The 16,972-nt window shown below is 51.8% G+C and overlaps 2 protein-coding genes across 31 annotated transcripts in view; one reads left to right on the forward strand and one right to left on the reverse strand.

Moving 5' to 3' along the window:
- Window positions 1–658, reverse strand: part of CCM2 (CCM2 scaffold protein) — a 77,162-nt gene extending 76,504 nt beyond the window's left edge. For 5 of the 6 annotated variants that reach the window (XM_040355260.1, XM_040355258.1, XM_040355259.1 and 2 more), the window contains exon 1: window positions 530–658. The gene's annotated coding sequence lies outside the window, so the exon portion shown is untranslated. The remainder of the gene's footprint in view (window positions 1–529) is intronic. The other variant, XM_040355262.1, reaches the window with a different exon arrangement.
- A 109-nt stretch (window positions 659–767) lies between these two features.
- ANAPC15 (anaphase promoting complex subunit 15) lies at window positions 768–12,513 on the forward strand. Of its 25 annotated transcripts, none has more exons than XM_040355282.1 (9): window positions 784–808; window positions 1,332–1,454; window positions 4,853–4,912; window positions 7,994–8,128; window positions 10,798–11,144; window positions 11,214–11,337; window positions 11,407–11,434; window positions 11,723–12,022; window positions 12,267–12,513. In XM_040355282.1, the coding sequence occupies exons 1-5, from the start codon at window positions 800–802 to the stop codon at window positions 10,843–10,845; spliced, it is 375 nt and encodes a 124-aa protein (XP_040211216.1). In that variant the 5' UTR covers window positions 784–799; the 3' UTR covers window positions 10,846–11,144; window positions 11,214–11,337; window positions 11,407–11,434; window positions 11,723–12,022; window positions 12,267–12,513. The 25 variants fall into 25 exon arrangements, with proteins under 25 accessions (XP_040211223.1, XP_040211216.1, XP_040211218.1 ...); XM_040355284.1 differs by having other exon boundaries at window positions 11,214–11,296; XM_040355264.1 differs by lacking the exon at window positions 11,407–11,434 and having other exon boundaries at window positions 11,214–11,406; window positions 11,476–12,022.
- The last annotated feature ends 4,459 nt before the right edge of the window (window positions 12,514–16,972 follow it).

The following is a 16,972-nucleotide window of genomic DNA, read 5'->3' on the forward strand; positions in this document are numbered from 1 at the left end:
ACTCAGTACAGGTGATGGGGGGACAGATATCAGTGTAACACTCAGTACAGGTAATGGGGGGGACAGATATCAGTGTAACACTCAGTACAGGTAATGGGGGGACAGATATCAGTGTAACACTCAGTACAGGTAATGGGGGGGGGACAGATATAAGTGTAACACTCAGTACAGGTAATGGGGGGGACAGATATCAGTGTAACACTCAGTACAGGTAATGGGGGGGACAGATATCAGTGTAACACTCAGTACAGGTAATGGGGGGGGAAGATATTAGTGTAACACTCAGTACAGGTAATGGGGGGGGACAGATATCAGTGTAACACTCAGTACAGGTAATGGGGGGGGACAGATATCAGTGTAACACTCAGTACAGGTAATGGGGGGGACAGATATCAGTGTAACACTCAGTACAGGTAATGGGGGGGGACAGATATCAGTGTAACACTCAGTGCAGGTAATGGGGGGGACAGATATCAGTGTAACACTCAGTGCAGGTAATGGGGGGGACAGATAATAATGTGACACTCACCCCAGTGACAGTCGTTCCTCTCCTCTCTCAGGCCCGGTTGGCCCCCTCTTCTTCCTCCTCCTCTCCTCTCAGCTGCCATGTTGGGTGTAGCTCTCCCGTCATGCCCCGCGCCGGTGGGAGAAAGAGAGGGCGGGGCCTCCGTGGGCTCTCTGGTGGGCGTGGCCGCCGCTTGGGAAACCGAGAAGGGGGCGGGGCCGCTGTTTTTGAAAGCTGGGGAGGGCGTGTCCACATGTCTGTATACAGAGGCCGCTCTATCTCTGAGTGCACTCTATGATTCCGGTGAGTAAAGGGGCGGGGTCAGATAGACCGTTACCGCCGCCATCTTGGTGGAGGCATCAGAAGAGCTGGAGAGAGGTGTGCGGGGTGTCTGCAGTGTGTCCCCCCTGTGTCAGGGCCCCCCCTCCCCCATTGGGTTTGTGTCTCCGTGTTATGGATGCCCCTCCTTCTCCGGAGTTATTCTGTAGACATGCAGTCTGATCCCCCCTCCACCATAAGATTTGTGTCTCCCTGTTATGGATGTCCCCCTCCTCCGGGTCTATACTGATCCCCTCCCCCATTACTCTTTATTTGACTCCCAATGATGTCATCACCGGGTCTCTGTGCTTCTCTAGGCAATGCAGACAGATCATTGCTGGTGGGAGGGGTCGGCAGGATGCTCGGCAACGCCCACATGTCATGCTGAGCTTCCATGATTGGAAGAATTGAGTCTAGTGAATGAAAGGGCCGGGCAGGCCGTGGAGGGAAGGGTTAGATGATGTTGGATGTAGATGATAACTCCGCCTTTTCCCCCTCCCCCCCGCAGATCATGTCCACCCTCTTCACATCGCTCCTCCCACAAGTCACCGACTCTCTGTGGTTTAATCTGGACCGGCCGTGTGTGGATGAGAACGAACTCCAGCAACAGGAGCAGCAGCACCAGGCCTGGGTGAGTCCCCGCCCCCTTCCCCCTATGCTCCTCCCCCTTCTCATCTACTCCTCCCCCTTCTCCCTCTACTCCTCCCCCTTCTCATCTACTCCTCCCCCTTCTCCAGGAGCACCAGGCCTGGGTGAGTCCCCTCCCCCTTCTCCCTCTACTCCTCCCCCTTCTCATCTACTCCTCCCCCTTCTCCAGGAGCAACAGCACCAGGCCTGGGTGAGTCCCCTCCCCCTTCTACTCCTCCCCCTTCTCCTTCTACTCCTCCCCCTTCTCATCTACTCCTCCCCCTTCTCCCTCTACTCCTCCCCCTTCTCCAGGAGCACCAGGCCTGGGTGAGTCCCCTCCCCCTTCTCCCTCTACTCCTCCCTCTTCTCCCTCTACTCCTCCCCCTTCTCCAGGAGCACCAGGCCTGGGTGAGTCCCCTCCCCCTTCTCCCTCTACTCCTCCCCCTTCTCCCTCTACTCCTCCCCCTTCTCCCTCTACTCCTCCCCCTTCTCCAGGAGCAACAGCACCAGGCCTGGGTGAGTCCCCGCCCCCTTCTCCCTCTACTCCTCCCCCTTCTCATCTACTCCTCCCCCTTCTCATCTACTCCTCCCCCTTCTCATCTACTCCTCCCCCTTCTCCAGGAGCAGCAGCACCAGGCCTGGGTGAGTCCCCTCCCCCTTCTCCCTCTACTCCTCCCCCTTCTCATCTACTCCTCCCCCTTCTCCAGGAGCAACAGCACCAGGCCTGGGTGAGTCCCCTTCTCCTTCTACTCCTCCCCCTTATCTACTCCTCCCCCTTCTCCAGGAGCAGCAGCACCAGGCCTGGGTGAGTCCCCTCCCTCTACTCCTCCCCCTTCTCATCTACTCCTCCCCCTTCTCCAGGAGCAACAGCACCAGGCCTGGGTGAGTCCCCTCCCTCTACTCCTCCCCCTTCTCATCTACTCCTCCCCCTTCTCCAGGAGCAACAGCACCAGGCCTGGGTGAGTCCCCTCCCTCTACTCCTCCCCCTTCTCATCTACTCCTCCCCCTTCTCCAGGAGCAACAGCACCAGGCCTGGGTGAGTCCCCGCCCCCTTCTACTCCTCCCCCTTCTCCCTCTGCTCCTTCCCCTTCTCATCTACTCCTCCCTCTGCTCCTCCCCCTTCTCCCTCTACTCCTCCCCCTTCTCCCTCTACTCCTCCCCCTTCTCATCTACTCCTCCCCCTTCTCCAGGAGCAACAGCACCAGGCCTGGGTGAGTCCCCTTCTCCTTCTACTCCTCCCCCTTATCTACTCCTCCCCCTTCTCCAGGAGCAGCAGCACCAGGCCTGGGTGAGTCCCCTCCCTCTACTCCTCCCCCTTCTCATCTACTCCTCCCCCTTCTCCAGGAGCAACAGCACCAGGCCTGGGTGAGTCCCCTCCCTCTACTCCTCCCCCTTCTCATCTACTCCTCCCCCTTCTCCAGGAGCAACAGCACCAGGCCTGGGTGAGTCCCCTCCCTCTACTCCTCCCCCTTCTCATCTACTCCTCCCCCTTCTCCAGGAGCAACAGCACCAGGCCTGGGTGAGTCCCCGCCCCCTTCTACTCCTCCCCCTTCTCCCTCTGCTCCTTCCCCTTCTCATCTACTCCTCCCTCTGCTCCTCCCCCTTCTCCCTCTACTCCTCCCCCTTATCCCTCTACTCCAACCCCTTCTCATCTACTCCTCCCCCTTCTCCAGGAGCAGCAGCACCAGGCCTGGGTGAGTCCCCGCCCCCTTCTACTTCTCCCTCTACTCCTCCCCCCTTCTCCCTCTACTCCTCCCCCTTCTCCCTCTGCTCCTCCCCCTTCTCCCTCTGCTCCTCCCCCTTCTCATCTACTCCGCCCCCTTCTCCAGGAGCAACAGCACCAGGCCTGGGTGAGTCTCCTCCCCCTTCTCATCTACTCCTCCCCCTTTTCCCTCTACTCCTCCCCCTTCTCATCTACTCCTCCCCCTTCTCTAGGAGCAGCAGCACCAGGCCTGGGTGAGTCCCCTTCTCAACTACTCCTCCCCCTTTTCATCTACTCCTCCCCCTTCTCCCTCTACTCCTCCCCCTTCTCCAGGAGCAACAGCACCATGCCTGGGTGAGTCCCCCCCCCCTTCTCCCTCTACTCCTCCCCCTTCTCCCTCTACTCCTCCCCCTTCTCCAGGAGCAGCAGCACCAGGCCTGGGTGAGTCCCCTCCCTCTACTCCTCCCCCTTCTCAACTACTCCGCCCCCTTTTCCAGGAGCAACAGCACCAGGCCTGGATGAGTCCCCTCCCCCTTCTCATCTACTCCAACCCCCTTCTCATCTACTCCTCCCCCTTCTCATCTACTCCTCCCCCCTTCTCCAGGAGCAACAGCACCAGGCCTGGGTGAGTCCCCTCCCTCTACTCCTCCCCCTTCTCATCTACTCCTCCCCCTTCTCATCTACTTCTCCCCCCTTCTCCAGGAGCAACAGAACCAGGCCTGGGTGAGTCCCCTCCCCCTTCTCCCTCTACTCCTCCCCCTTCTCCAGGAGCAACAGCACCAAGCCTGGGTGAGTCCCCTCCCCCCTCTACTCCTCCCCCTCCTCCCTCTACTCCTCCCCCTTCTCATCTACTCCGCCCCCTTCTCCAGGAGCAACAGTACCAGGCCTGGGTGAGTCCCCTCCCCCTCCTCCCTCTACTCCTCCCCCTCCTCCCTCTACTCCGCCCCCTTCTCATCTACTCCTCCCCCTTCTCCAGGAGCAACAGCACCAGGCCTGGGTGAGTCTCCTCCCCCTTCTCCTTCTACTCCTCCCCCTTCTCCTTCTACTCCTCCCCCTTCTCCTTCTACTCCTCCCCCTTCTACCTCTACTCCTCCCCCTTCTACCTCTACTCCTCCCCCTTCTCCAGGAGCACCAGGCCTGGGTGAGTCCCCTCCCCCCTTCTCCCTCTGCTCCTCCCCCTTCTCATCTACTCATCCCCCTTCTCCCTCTGCTCCGCCCCCTTCTCATCTACTCCGCCCCTTCTCCCTCTACTCCTCCCCCTTCTCCAGGAGCAACAGCACCAGGCCTGGGTGAGTCCCCTCCCCCTTCTACTCCTCCCCCTTCTCATCTACTCCGCCCCCTTCTCCAGGAGCAACAGCACCAGGCCTGGGTGAGTCCCCTCCCCCTTCTCATCTACTCCTCCCCCTTCTCCCTCTACTCCTCCCCCTTCTCCCTCTACTCCTCCTTCTTCTCCAGGAGCACCAGGGCTGGGTGAGTCCCCCCCCCTTCTACTCCTCCCCCTTCTCATCTACTCCTCCCCCTTCTCCCTCTGCTCCGCCCCCTTCTCATCTACTCCGCCCCCTTCTCCAGGAGCAACAGCACCAGGCCTGGGTGAGTCTCCTCCCTCTTCTCCTCCCCCTTCCCTTACTCCTTAGCCCCTCCTCCCTGTGGTGATCCGCCCCCTGTACATATCACTATGTTGGTATTTTTTCCTCCTGCAGCTCCAGAGCATCGCAGAGAAAGACAACAACTTGGTCCCCATAGGAAAGCCCGCCTCCGAGGTGAGACCACGCCCCCACAGAGGGAGGCCACACCCCCACATGAAAAAACGCACACGTACTTTTTAACTCCTTTATTGCTGGAGTGGAAGGGGGATGCGGCCAATAGTCTGGGAGGGGGGTGTATGTGGAGGGTGTAAAAATCAAATACAATTTTTTTTTTTCTTTGGGTATCGCCGCGAATGTCAGAGCGAGAGCGATAATTCTATCACTAGACCTCCTCTGTCATTTTAACCCCTTGCTTCCTGGGCACATAATACCCCCTTCCTGCCCAGGCGAAATTTCAGCTTTCGGCACTGTCACGCTTTGAATGACGATTGCGCGGTCGTGCGACGTGGCTCCCAAACAAAATTGGCGTCCTTTTTTCCCCACAAATAGAGCTTTCTTTTGGTGGTATTTGATCACCTCGGCGGTTTTTATTTTTTGTGCTATAAACAAAAATAGAGCGACAATTTTGGAAAAAAATGCAATATTTTTTTACTTTTTGTTATAATAAATATCCCCCAAAAACATATAAAAAAACTTTTTTTTCCTCAGTTTAGGCCGATACGTATTCTTCTACCGATTTTTGGTTTAAAAAATCGCAATAAGCGTTTATCAGTTGGTTTGCGCAAAATTTATAGCGTTTACAAAATAGGGGGTAGTTTTATTGCATTTTTATTATTTATTTTTAATGTTTTTACTAGTAATGGCGGCGATCAGCGCTCTGACGGGTCCCAAAGTCTTCTATGACTTTTCATGTGTCCCAGAAGATTTCAGGGGGGGGGGGGGACTTCCATTTCCGATCGCCTAAGGCAGGTGGGAGCGGGTACCTGTCAAAATCGGGTACTCCCCTCCCCCCCCCAACAGCTCCGGGGGAAGACGCCTTAAAGCGGAACTTATACTTTTGAGTGGCATTTCGCTTTACTTATCGTAATTCGCCGCTTTTGCGCAAATTTGGAAACATGACACGTGTGGTATCTATTTACTCGGTGTAAAATCTTTCATATGTCACACAAAAAAAATAGGTTGTGTATTTATTTAATTTTTTTGCAATAAAATGAATAAAAAAATAAGTTTTTATTTTATTTATTTTTTCAAAATTGCATATGAAAAACCGCTGCGCAAATACCGTGCGACATAAAAAGTTGATATATATATATATATATATATATATATATATATATATATATATATATATATATATATATATATATATATATATATATATATATATATATTATATTTGATTTTTTTTTTTTTTTTTTCTGCAGAGACCCTAGGGCAGGGGTGTCAAACTGGTGGCCCTCCAGCTGTTCCGAAACTACAAGTCCCATCATTGCCTCTGCCTGTGAGAGTCATGCTTGTAACTGTTAGCCTTGCAATGCCTCATGGGACTTGTAGTTTTGCAACAGCTGGAGGGCCACCAGTTTGACACCCCTGCCCTAGAGCAGGGGTCTTCAAACTACGGCCCTCCAGTTGTTCATGAACTACAATTCCCATCATGCCCTAGTCACGTCTGTGAATGTCAGTGTGTTACAATGCCTCATGGGGATGTGTAGTTCTACAACAGCTGGAGGGCCGTAGTTTGAGGATCCCTGCCCTAGAGAATAAAATGGCAACCGTTGCAACTTTTTATGTCACACGGTATTTGCGCAGTGGTTTTTCATGTGCAATTTTTTTTATATAAAAAAAAAAAAATTACATTTTAATGCAAAAAAAAAAATACACAAATACCGTGTGACATAAGAAGTTGCAACGGTTGCCATTTTTTTTTTTTTTTTTTTCAGCAGAGACCCTAGAGAATAAAATGGCAACTGTTGCAACTTTTTATGTCACACGGTATTTGCGCAGTGGTTTTCATATGCAATTCTTTTTTTTTTTTTTTTTATTAAAAAAAAATAAAAAAATACATTTTAATGCCAGAAAAAATACACAACCCAATTTTTTGGGTAAATTTTTTTTTTTTTTTTTGCATTACCATATAAAAAAATGTGTGTGTGTGTGTGTGTGTGTTTTATTTATTTATTTATTTTTTCATAAAAATTGAAATTGCTAATTTAAAAAAACACGCTGCGCAAATATCGTGTGACATAAAAATTTGAAATATGTGTATAATATACACACACACCTATTGCAACTTTTTATGTCACACAGTATTTGCGCAGCGTTGTTTTTTTAATTAGCAATTTCAATTTTTATGTAAAAAAAAAACACAACACACCCCATTTTTTTTTTTTTTTTTTTTTATTTTAATGCAAAAAAAAAGTTAGAAAAAAATATAAATATATTTTACCCCAAAAATTGGGTTATGTATTTGTTTGGCATTAAAATGTTTTTTTTTTTTGTTTGTTTGTTTTTTAATAAAAAATAAACTGCATATGAAAAACCACTGCGCAAATACCGTGTGACATAAAAAGTTGCAATATGTGTGTGTGTATATATATATATATATATATATATATTATTTTTTTTATCAGAGACCCTAGGACAGTGATGGAGAACCTTGGCACCCCAGATGTTTTGGAACTACATTTCCCATGATGCTCAGGCACTCTGCAGTGTAGTGGAGCATCATGGGAAATGTAGTTCCAAAACATCTGGGGTGCCGAGGTTCTCCATCACTGCTCTAGAGAATAAAATGGCGATTGTTGCAGCTTTTTATGTCGCACACTATTTGCACAGTGGGTTTTTCATATGGAATTTTATTATTATTATTATTATTATTATTATTATTATTATTTATTATTTTTTCAATTTTAATGTATACACAAGGTTCCTGATTACAGGTGTGTGTGTGTGTGTGTGTGTGTATATGTAATGTATGTATGTGTGTGTATATGTGTATATATATATATAATCACACACACACACACACACATAATTTTTTTTTATTTTTTTTGGAGGATTCTAAAGTAATTTCCTAGCAAAAAATGTAGATTGTTACATGTGAACAATATTAATGAATTATAAAATATATATATATTACAATTATTTTTTAAGCAGAGACCCTAGAGAATATAATTGCGATTGTTGCATATGTGCCTTTTTTATTTTTTTTAAATGTATTAATTTATTTTGTAACTCCGCCTATCTTCCCCCCAGCCGTACGACGAGGAGGAGGAAGAGGACGATGAGGATGACGAGGACAGCGAGGAGGATTCGGAGGACGATGAGGACATGCAGGACATGGATGAGATGAATGATTATAACGAGTCTCCAGATGACGGTGAGATTGAGGTCAGTGGAAGAGTCCGGCTGTGTCTGCCTGAGATTTCCTTTCCTCAGAGCCCATCTCCCGTGCCGCAGTACCGCCCCCTACTGCCCGTCCAGGGAAGGAAGTCCGTGTTTTTATTCTTCCATCCCATCTGATTTCTTAGCGAGGTTCCCAGCAGAGGTCCGTGATGTCATCACTGTGTATTAGAAACTGCGGCTTTTCCCAGACTCCGGGAAGAGGTGGGGCTTCCTGAGCCTAGGCACTCCTGATAGCAGGGGAACTACTTGAGCCTAGGCATTCCTGATAGCGGGGGAACTACCTGAGCCTAGGCATTCCTGATATCGGGGGAACTACCTGAGCCTAGGCATTCCTGATAGCGGGGGAACTACCTGAGCCTAGGCATTCCTGATATCGAGGGAACTACCTGAGCCTAGGCATTCCTGATATCGGGGGAACTACCTGAGCCTAGGCATTCCTGATATCGGGGGAACTACCTGAGCCTAGGCGTTCCTGATATCGGGGGGGACTTCTTGAGCCTAGGTGCTCCTGATATCTGTGCACTTCCTGAGCCTAGGTGCTCAAGATATCGGGGGGAATTCCTGATCTTAGGCGTTCCTGATACTGGGGAGCTTCCTGAGCCTAGGGGCTCCTCATATTGGGGTGCTCCTCATATCGGGGCTTTTTTTTGAGCCTAGGCACACCTGTTCTGATTCTCATAGTTGTATATCTCTATTGTGAGATCTAAGGCTCTGCAGCCTCTGACTGCTAGTTTCACCTGATTTGGAGTGAGATTTGGGGGATGTCACTGCAGTGCTGCCCACTATTCTCCTTGCTGGAGGGGAAGTCGTACCTGAGGATCTGCAGTGCAAGGACCTCCCTGCTTCTGTTTCATCCATTCTGTGCTTCCTCCACCCCTATTTATTATCCCCTCCAGTCGTCAGGAGAGCGTCCCTGACATGAGGAAGCAAAGCCCCGCCCCTCTACCCCTGATACCTCTTCTCTTCAATGCTCTGGCTGGTGGTTGCAGCTGTGACCTCATCAGGTACAGGGAAGGATCATTGGTCCTGCATTGTAAGGATGGTGGGGCCCCCACCCACAATCTGGAGTGTCAGAGGAAAGAAGTGAGCGCTGGCTGCGAGGAATAAGGGAAGATCTTGTCACCAGTGTCTCCCAGCTGCCCCCCCCCCCCCCGAGAAGTCTACATCACCAGTGTCTCTCAGCTGCTCCCCCCGAGATGGCAACATCGCCAGTGCCTCGCAGTTGCCCCCATGAGATCGCAACATCACCAGTGCCTCCCAGCTGCCCCCCCTGAGAAGGCTACATCACCAGTGCCTCCCAGCTGCCCCCCCCTGAGAAGGTCACATCACCAGCTGCCCCCCCCCCATGAGAAGGCTACATCACCAGTGCCTCCCAGCTGCCCCCCCTGAGAAGGCAACATCACCGGTGCCTCCTAGCTGCCCCCCCTGAGAAGGCTACAGCACCAGTGCCTCCCAGCTGCCCCCCCTGAGAAGTCTACATCACCAGTGTCTCTCAGCTGCTCCCCCCGAGATGGCAACATCGCCAGTGCCTCCCAGCTGCCCCCCCTGAGAAGTCTACATCACCAGTGTCTCTCAGCTGCTCCCCCCGAGATGGCAACATCGCCAGTGCCTCCCAGCTGCCCCCCCATGAGATGGCAACATCACCAGTGCCTCCCAGCTGCCCTCCCTGAGAAGGCTACATCACCAGTGCCTCCCAGCTGCCCCCCCCTGAGAAGGTCACATCACCAGCTGCCCCCCCCCCCATGAGAAGGCAACATCACCAGTGCCTCCCAGCTGCCCCCCCTGAGAAGGCAACATCACCGGTGCCTCCTAGCTGCCCCCCCTGAGAAGGCTACAGCACCAGTGCCTCCCAGCTGCCCCCCCTGAGAAGTCTACATCACCAGTGTCTCTCAGCTGCTCCCCCCGAGATGGCAACATCGCCAGTGCCTCCCAGCTGCCCCCCCATGAGAAGGTCACATCACCAGTGCCTCCCAGCTGCCCCCCCTGAGAAGTCTACATCACCAGTGTCTCTCAGCTGCTCCCCCCGAGATGGCAACATCGCCAGTGCCTCCCAGCTGCCCCCCCATGAGATGGCAACATCACCAGTGCCTCCCAGTTGCCCCCCCTGAGAAGGTCACATCACCAGTGCCTCCCAGCTGCCCCCCCTGAGAAGGCTACATCACCAGTGCCTCCCAGCTGCCCCCCCCTGAGAAGGTCACATCACCAGCTGCCCCCTCCCCCCCATGAGAAGGCTACATCACCAGTGCCTCCCAGCTGCCCCCCCTGAGAAGGCAACATCACCGGTGCCTCCTAGCTGCCCCCCCTGAGAAGGCTACATCACCAGTGCCTCCCAGCTGCCCCCCCTGAGAAGACTACATTACCAGTGCCTCCCAGCTGCCCCCCCTGAGAAGGCTACATCACCGGTGCCTCCCAGCTGCCCCCCCTGAGAAGGCTACATCACCGGTGCCTCCCAGCTGCCCCCCCTGAGAAGGCTACATCACCGGTGCCTCCCAGCTGCCCCCCCTGAGAAGGCTACATCACCAGTGCCTCCCAGTTGCCCCCCCATGATAAAGCTGTAACTTTGTACGCTTGATGTGTATGAATGTCTCTGAAGTCACGTGACCTCGTACGCCGAGCCGCGTTCTGTCCTCTGAATCTTCTCTTCTGGTTTTCAGGCCGACATGGAGGGAGCTGAGCAGGACCAGGACCAGTGGATGATCTGATTGGACGAGGCCTGGGACCGTCTGCTGATACTTCCGTCTCCCCCCCTCAGTCGCCAAACGTCCACCAAAAACTGCTTGTAAATGTATTTATAGTGTAGATAATGAGGGGGCGCTGTTCATCCGGAGCGGTGGGGGAGGGGGTGTTTTCTGTGAAAATTGAGAGGAGAGGGTTTCTTGTACATATTTTATACGGCCCAGAGTCAGACCCCCACTGGTGACCCCCCCCACGGGTGTATGAGGGAGGGATCTCTCCTGCAGGTGTATTTGGGAGGGATCTCTCCTCCAGGTGACCCCCACAGGTGTATGGGGGAGGGATTTCTCCTCCTGGTGACACCCACAGGTGTATGGGGGAGGGATCTATTCTACAGGTGTATGGGGGAGGGATCTCTCCTCCAGGTGATCCCCCACAGGTGTATGGGGGAGGGATCTCTCCTCTAGGTGACCCCCACAGGTGTATGGAGGAGGGATCTCTCCTCTAGGTGATCCCCACAGGTGTATGGGGGAGGGATCTCTCCTCCAGGTGATCCCCACAGGTGTATGGGGGAGTGATCTCTCCTGCAGGTGTATGGGGGAGGGATCTCTCCTCTAGGTGATCCCCACAGGTGTATGGGGGAGTGATCTCTCCTGCAGGTGACTTCCACAAGGTGTATGGGGGAGGGATCTCTCCTCTAGGTGACCCCCACAGGTGTATTTGGGAGGGATCTCTCCTGCAGGTGACTTCCACAGGTGTAGGGGGGAGGGATCTCTCCTGCAGGTGACTTCCACAGGTGTATGGGGGAGGGATCTCTCCTGCAGGTGACTTCCACAGGTGTATGGAGGAGGGATCTCTCCTGCAGGTGACTTCCACAGGTGTATGGGGGAGGGATCTCTCCTCTAGGTGACCCCCACAGGTTTATGGGGGAGGGATCTCTCCTGCAGGTGACCCCCACAGGTGTATGGGGAAGGGATCTCTCCTGCAGGTGACCCCCACAGGTGTATGGGGAAGGGATCTCTCCTGCAGGTGACCCCCACAGGTGTATGGGGAAGGGATCTCTCCTCCAGGTGATCCCCACAGGTGTATGGGGGAGGGATCTCTCCTCTAGGTGACTTCCACAGGTGTATTTGGGAGGGATCTCTCCTGCAGGTGACTTCCACAGGTGTATGGGGGAGGGATCTCTCCTCCCGGTGATGCCTACAGGTGTATGGGGGAGGGTTCTCTCCTCTAGGTGATCCCCACAGGTGTATGGGGGAGGGATCTCTCCTCTAGGTGACCCCCACAGGTGTATGGGGGAGGGTTCTCTCCTGCAGGTGACCCCCACAGGTGTATGGGGGAGGGATCTCTCCTGCAGGTGATCCCCCACAGGTGTATGGGGGATGGATCTCTCCTGTGGCAGTCACCTGGTGTATGGGGGAGGGATCTCTCCTCCAGGTGACCCCCACAGGTGTATGGGGGAGGGATCTCTCCTCCAGGTGACCCCCACAGGTGTATGGGGGAGGGATTTCCAGGTGACCCCCCCCCCCCCGGTGTATAGGGGAGGGGGATCTCTCCTCCGGGAGTCCCCCATTGGTGCACGCTAGTTCTGTCCTCCATCTTCACCTGTATATTACCTGTCAGTATTGTTCTGTCCCTCCTTGATTTTTGTGCATTTGTATTTTTCTTGAACATGAAATAAATATTGTTTTCTCAAATTTCTCTTGACTCCGCCTCCTGCCACACATCACGTCCACCAATCACATTTACCAAACAGTGGGGGGGGGGCTTCAATAGGACAGGACTGGATTGTGTGCAATGGCCATCTCCTCTCCGGTGTCCTGTGTCTCCTCCTACCCCCCCCCCCCCCATTCCCTGTAATAGAAGAGGTATTATACTCTCCTCTCCGGTGTCCTGTGTCTCCTACCCCCCCTCCATTCCCTGTAATAGAAGAGGTATTATACTCTCCTCTCCGGTGTCCTGTGTCTCCTACCTCCTCTCCATTCCCTGTAATAGAAGAGGTATTATACTCTCCTCTCCAGTGTCCTGTGTCTCCTACCTCCCCTCCATTCCCTGTAATAGAAGAGGTATTATACCCCCCTCTCCGGTGTCCTGTGTCTCCTACCTCCCCTCCATTCCCTGTAATAGAAGAGGTATTATACTCTCCTCTCCGGTGTCCTGTGTCTCCTACCTCCCCTCCATTCCCTGTAATAGAAGAGGTATTATACTCTCCTCTCCGGTGTCCTGTGTCTCCTACCTCCTCTCCATTCCCTGTAATAGAAGAGGTATTATACTCTCCTCTCCGGTGTCCTGTGTCTCCTACCTCCTCTCCATTCTCTGTAATAGAAGAGGTATTATACTCTCCTCTCCGGTGTCCCGTGTCTCCTACCTCCTCTCCATTCTCTGTAATAGAAGAGGTATTATACTCTCCTCTCCGGTGTCCTGTGTCTCCTACCTCCCCTCCATTCCATGTAATAGAAGAGGTATTATACTCCCCTCTCCGGTGTCCTGTGTCTCCTACCTCCCCTCCATTCTCTGTAATAGAAGAGGTATTATACCCCCCTCTCCGGTCTCCTACCTCCCCTCCATTCTGTGTAATAGAAGAGGTATTATACTCTCCTCTCCAGTGTCCTGTGTCTCCTACCTCCCCTCCATTCCCTGTAATAGAAGAGGTATTATACTCTCCTCTCCGGTCTCCTGTGTCTCCTACCTCCCCTCCATTCTCTGTAATAGAAGAGGTATTATACCCTCCTCTCCGGTGTCCTGTGTCTCCTACCTCCCCTCCATTCTGTGTAGTAGAAGAGGTATTATACTCTCCTCTCCGGTGTCCTGTGTCTCCTACCTCCCCTCCATTCTCTGTAATAGAAGAGGTATTATACTCTCCTCTCCGGTGTCCTGTGTCTCCTACCTCCCCTCCATTCCCTGTAATAGAAGAGGTATTATACTCTCCTCTCCAGTGTCCTGTGTCTCCTACCTCCCCTCCATTCCCTGTAATAGAAGAGGTATTATACTCTCCTCTCTGGTGTCTCCTACCTCCCCTCCATTCCATGTAATAGAAGAGGTATTATACTCTCCTCTCCGGTGTCCTGTGTCTCCTACCTCCTCTCTATTCCATGTAATAGAAGAGGTATTATACTCTCCTCTCCGGTGTCCTGTGTCTCCTACCTCCCCTCCATTCTGTGTCGTAGAAGAGGTATTATACTCTCCTCTCCGGTGTCCTGTGTCTCCTCTATAGCAGAATGACGGCCGGGCGCTGGTTCAGTTATCCTGACTGGGCGTCATATGACATCCAGCAAAATAACAGCCGCCGCGCGTCCGTGGGGGGCATGCATTGCGGCGATCGGTGGTTTGATGGAGGCTCTTTACCACGTGATCAGCCGTGTCCAATTACGATGTAAACCGGAAGAGACGCTGATCTACTTTTCCTCACTCGCGTCTGACAGAGTGAAGCAAAGTGAAATCCTTCAGCGAATGCCCAGCATGGCGCTCGCTTATCACCGTTTTGGGTCGCCTATTAGAGCCTATGGCTCTAATCGGGTGCCTCCAAAAAATACCCCGCCGCTGTAATTCAGGTGCCTGAAAAGGGGCCGGACACCTGAATAGTGGGTGTCGGCAACGACCATAGATAGATTGATGCATTGCAATGAATCTATGATGGTAGAGCGGTGCAGGAGAGAGGGGGCGCCCTTTATGGACGCACCGCCACTGGCTGCCTATTGGTGCCCATCAGTGAAGGGAAAAAACGTACTTATTTATAACGGAAACAAAGAAAAACTTATTTTTAAGGTGCCAGAAAAGTCCCGAGTCTACAAATAATATCCGATTTCCAGCTGCACCCCAGTGTTCTGTCAATATCTCCAACCCATCAAAAACGCGAACCGGTTTAACCACTTGGTTTCCAGCCCATAGTCAAAAGACGTCCTGTGTTTAAAGATGGATATCTCGGTAACGGCAGCAGCTGCTGCCACAACTGAGGTATCCATCTTTAGTGCCGACGGTCCTGTACACGATAACGGCGGTCTCCGCGGCGGATTCGCCGCGAGATCGCCGTTATCGGTGGCGGGAGAGGGCCCCCTCCCGCCGCTCTCCCGCGCCCTCCGCCGCTTACCGGAGCCGTTGGTAGCGGCGGAGGCGATCGGGACCGTTCGCTAGCTGAGCGGGGACGAGACTGAAGGAAAAATCTCCTTCGCCCGTCCCCATAGCTCTGCTGGGCGGAAGTGACGTCAAAACGTCAGTCCCGCCCAGCCTCTTAAAGAGACATTTTTTTTTTTTTTGTCATTTGAAAAAATGACATTTCCAAATTTTTTTTTTTTTTTCTTGCATTTTAGTCTAAATATGAGATGTGAGGTCTTTTTGACCCCAGATCTCATATATAAGAGGACCTGTCACGCTTTTTTCTATTACAAGGGATGTTTACATTCCTTATAATAGGAATAAAAGTGATACATTTTTTTTTTTCAGTGTAAAAAGTAATAAAATAAATAAGAAAACAAACAAAAATTTTTTTTAAAGCGACCCATCCCGACAAGCTCGCGCACAGAAGCGAACGCTTACGCGAGTAGCGCCCGCATATGAAAATGGTGTTTAAATCACACAAGTGAGGTATCGCCGCGATCGTTAGAGCGAGAGCAATAATTCTAGCCCTAGACCTCCTCTGTAGCTCAAAAAATGCAACCTGTAGAATTTTTTAAACGTCGCCTATCGAGATTTTTAAGGGTGAAAGTTTGACGCCATGCCACGAGTGGGCGCAATTTTTAAGCATGAGATGTTGGGTATCATTTTACTTGGCGTAACATTATCTTTCACAATATATAAAAAAATTGGGAAAAATTTATTGTTGTCTTATGTTTTAATTCAAAAAAGTGTTTTTTTTCCAAAAAAAAGTGCGCTTGTAAGACCGCTGCGCAAATACGGTGTGACAAAAAGTATTGCAATGACTGCCATTTTATTCTCTAGGGTGTTAGAAAAAAATATATATATAATGTTTGGGGGTTTTAAGTAATTTTCTAGCAAAAAAAACTGTTTTAGTCTCGTAAACACTGAATCTGAAAAACAGGCTCAGTAACGAAGTGGTTAAAACCTAAGTAATTGGAGATTTTGCCAAATTGGTGGTTGGACACAACACCGTAGTTCTGACGAATAATGCCCCCTGTCAAATAATGCCCGCCTGGTACTGCGCATGAGCAGCGCTTGCACAGCAACGGAGCCTCCGAACGTCAGAATTTACGATCGGCTGTAGGCGGCGCCTGCGCATGACCGCCGACATTGTACCAGACGCTCCTGAAGCAAGTCTGCAAGGGGCGGATTTCTTCACGATGGGCGCGTGTGAGGGGCGAATGCCTAGGCATCCACCCCTCGCACCTGCCCATCGTGAAGAAATCCGCCACTTGCACGAGCTTCGGGAGCGTGAGGCACAATGTCGGCTGTCGTGCGCAGGCGCCGTCTACAGCTGAGCGTTAATTCCGATTTTCGTTGGCTCCGTTACTGCGCAAGTGCTGCTCATGCGCAGTACCGGGCGGGCATTTTTCGACAGGGAGCATTTCTCAGCAGGAAACCGAAGTGGGTCCAGTACAGGAAGTCTGCACAGCGAATTTGGCAGCACAGCAGCGAACGAGGACAAAGTTGTCGCCGCCTCGGAGGCGGCCATTTTGTTGGCTAGTATCGGAGCGGAGTAAGAATCTCCGCTCATAATATCCTGCACCGGACTCTGTTTGGTTGCCGGCGTTGGGCTAGATTCAGGTAGGGGGACGTAAGTTTGTGCGGGCGTAGCGTATGTTATTTACGCTACGCCGCCGCAATTTAGAGAGGCAAGTGCTGTATTCACAAAGCACTTGCCTCCTAAGTTACGGCGGCGTAGCGTAAATGGGGCCGGCGTAAGCGCTCCAAATTCAAATGTGGAACAGGGGGGCGTGTTTTATGTTAATAACTAGTGACCCGACGTGATTGACATTTTTAACAAACGGCGCATGCGCCGTCCGTGTACATATCCCAGTGTGCATTGCGCCAAAGTACGCCGCAAAGGACGTATTGGTTTTGACGTGAACGTAAATTACGTCCAGCCCCATTCACGGACGACTTACGCAAACGACGTAAAATTTTCGAATTTCGACGCGGGAACGGCGGCCATACTTAACATTACTGTTCCAGCTATTTGATGGAATAACTTTAGGCCTAGAT

This window comes from Rana temporaria, chromosome 5 (assembly GCF_905171775.1).
Source record: "Rana temporaria chromosome 5, aRanTem1.1, whole genome shotgun sequence".
Lineage (NCBI taxonomy): Eukaryota > Metazoa > Chordata > Amphibia > Anura > Ranidae > Rana > Rana temporaria.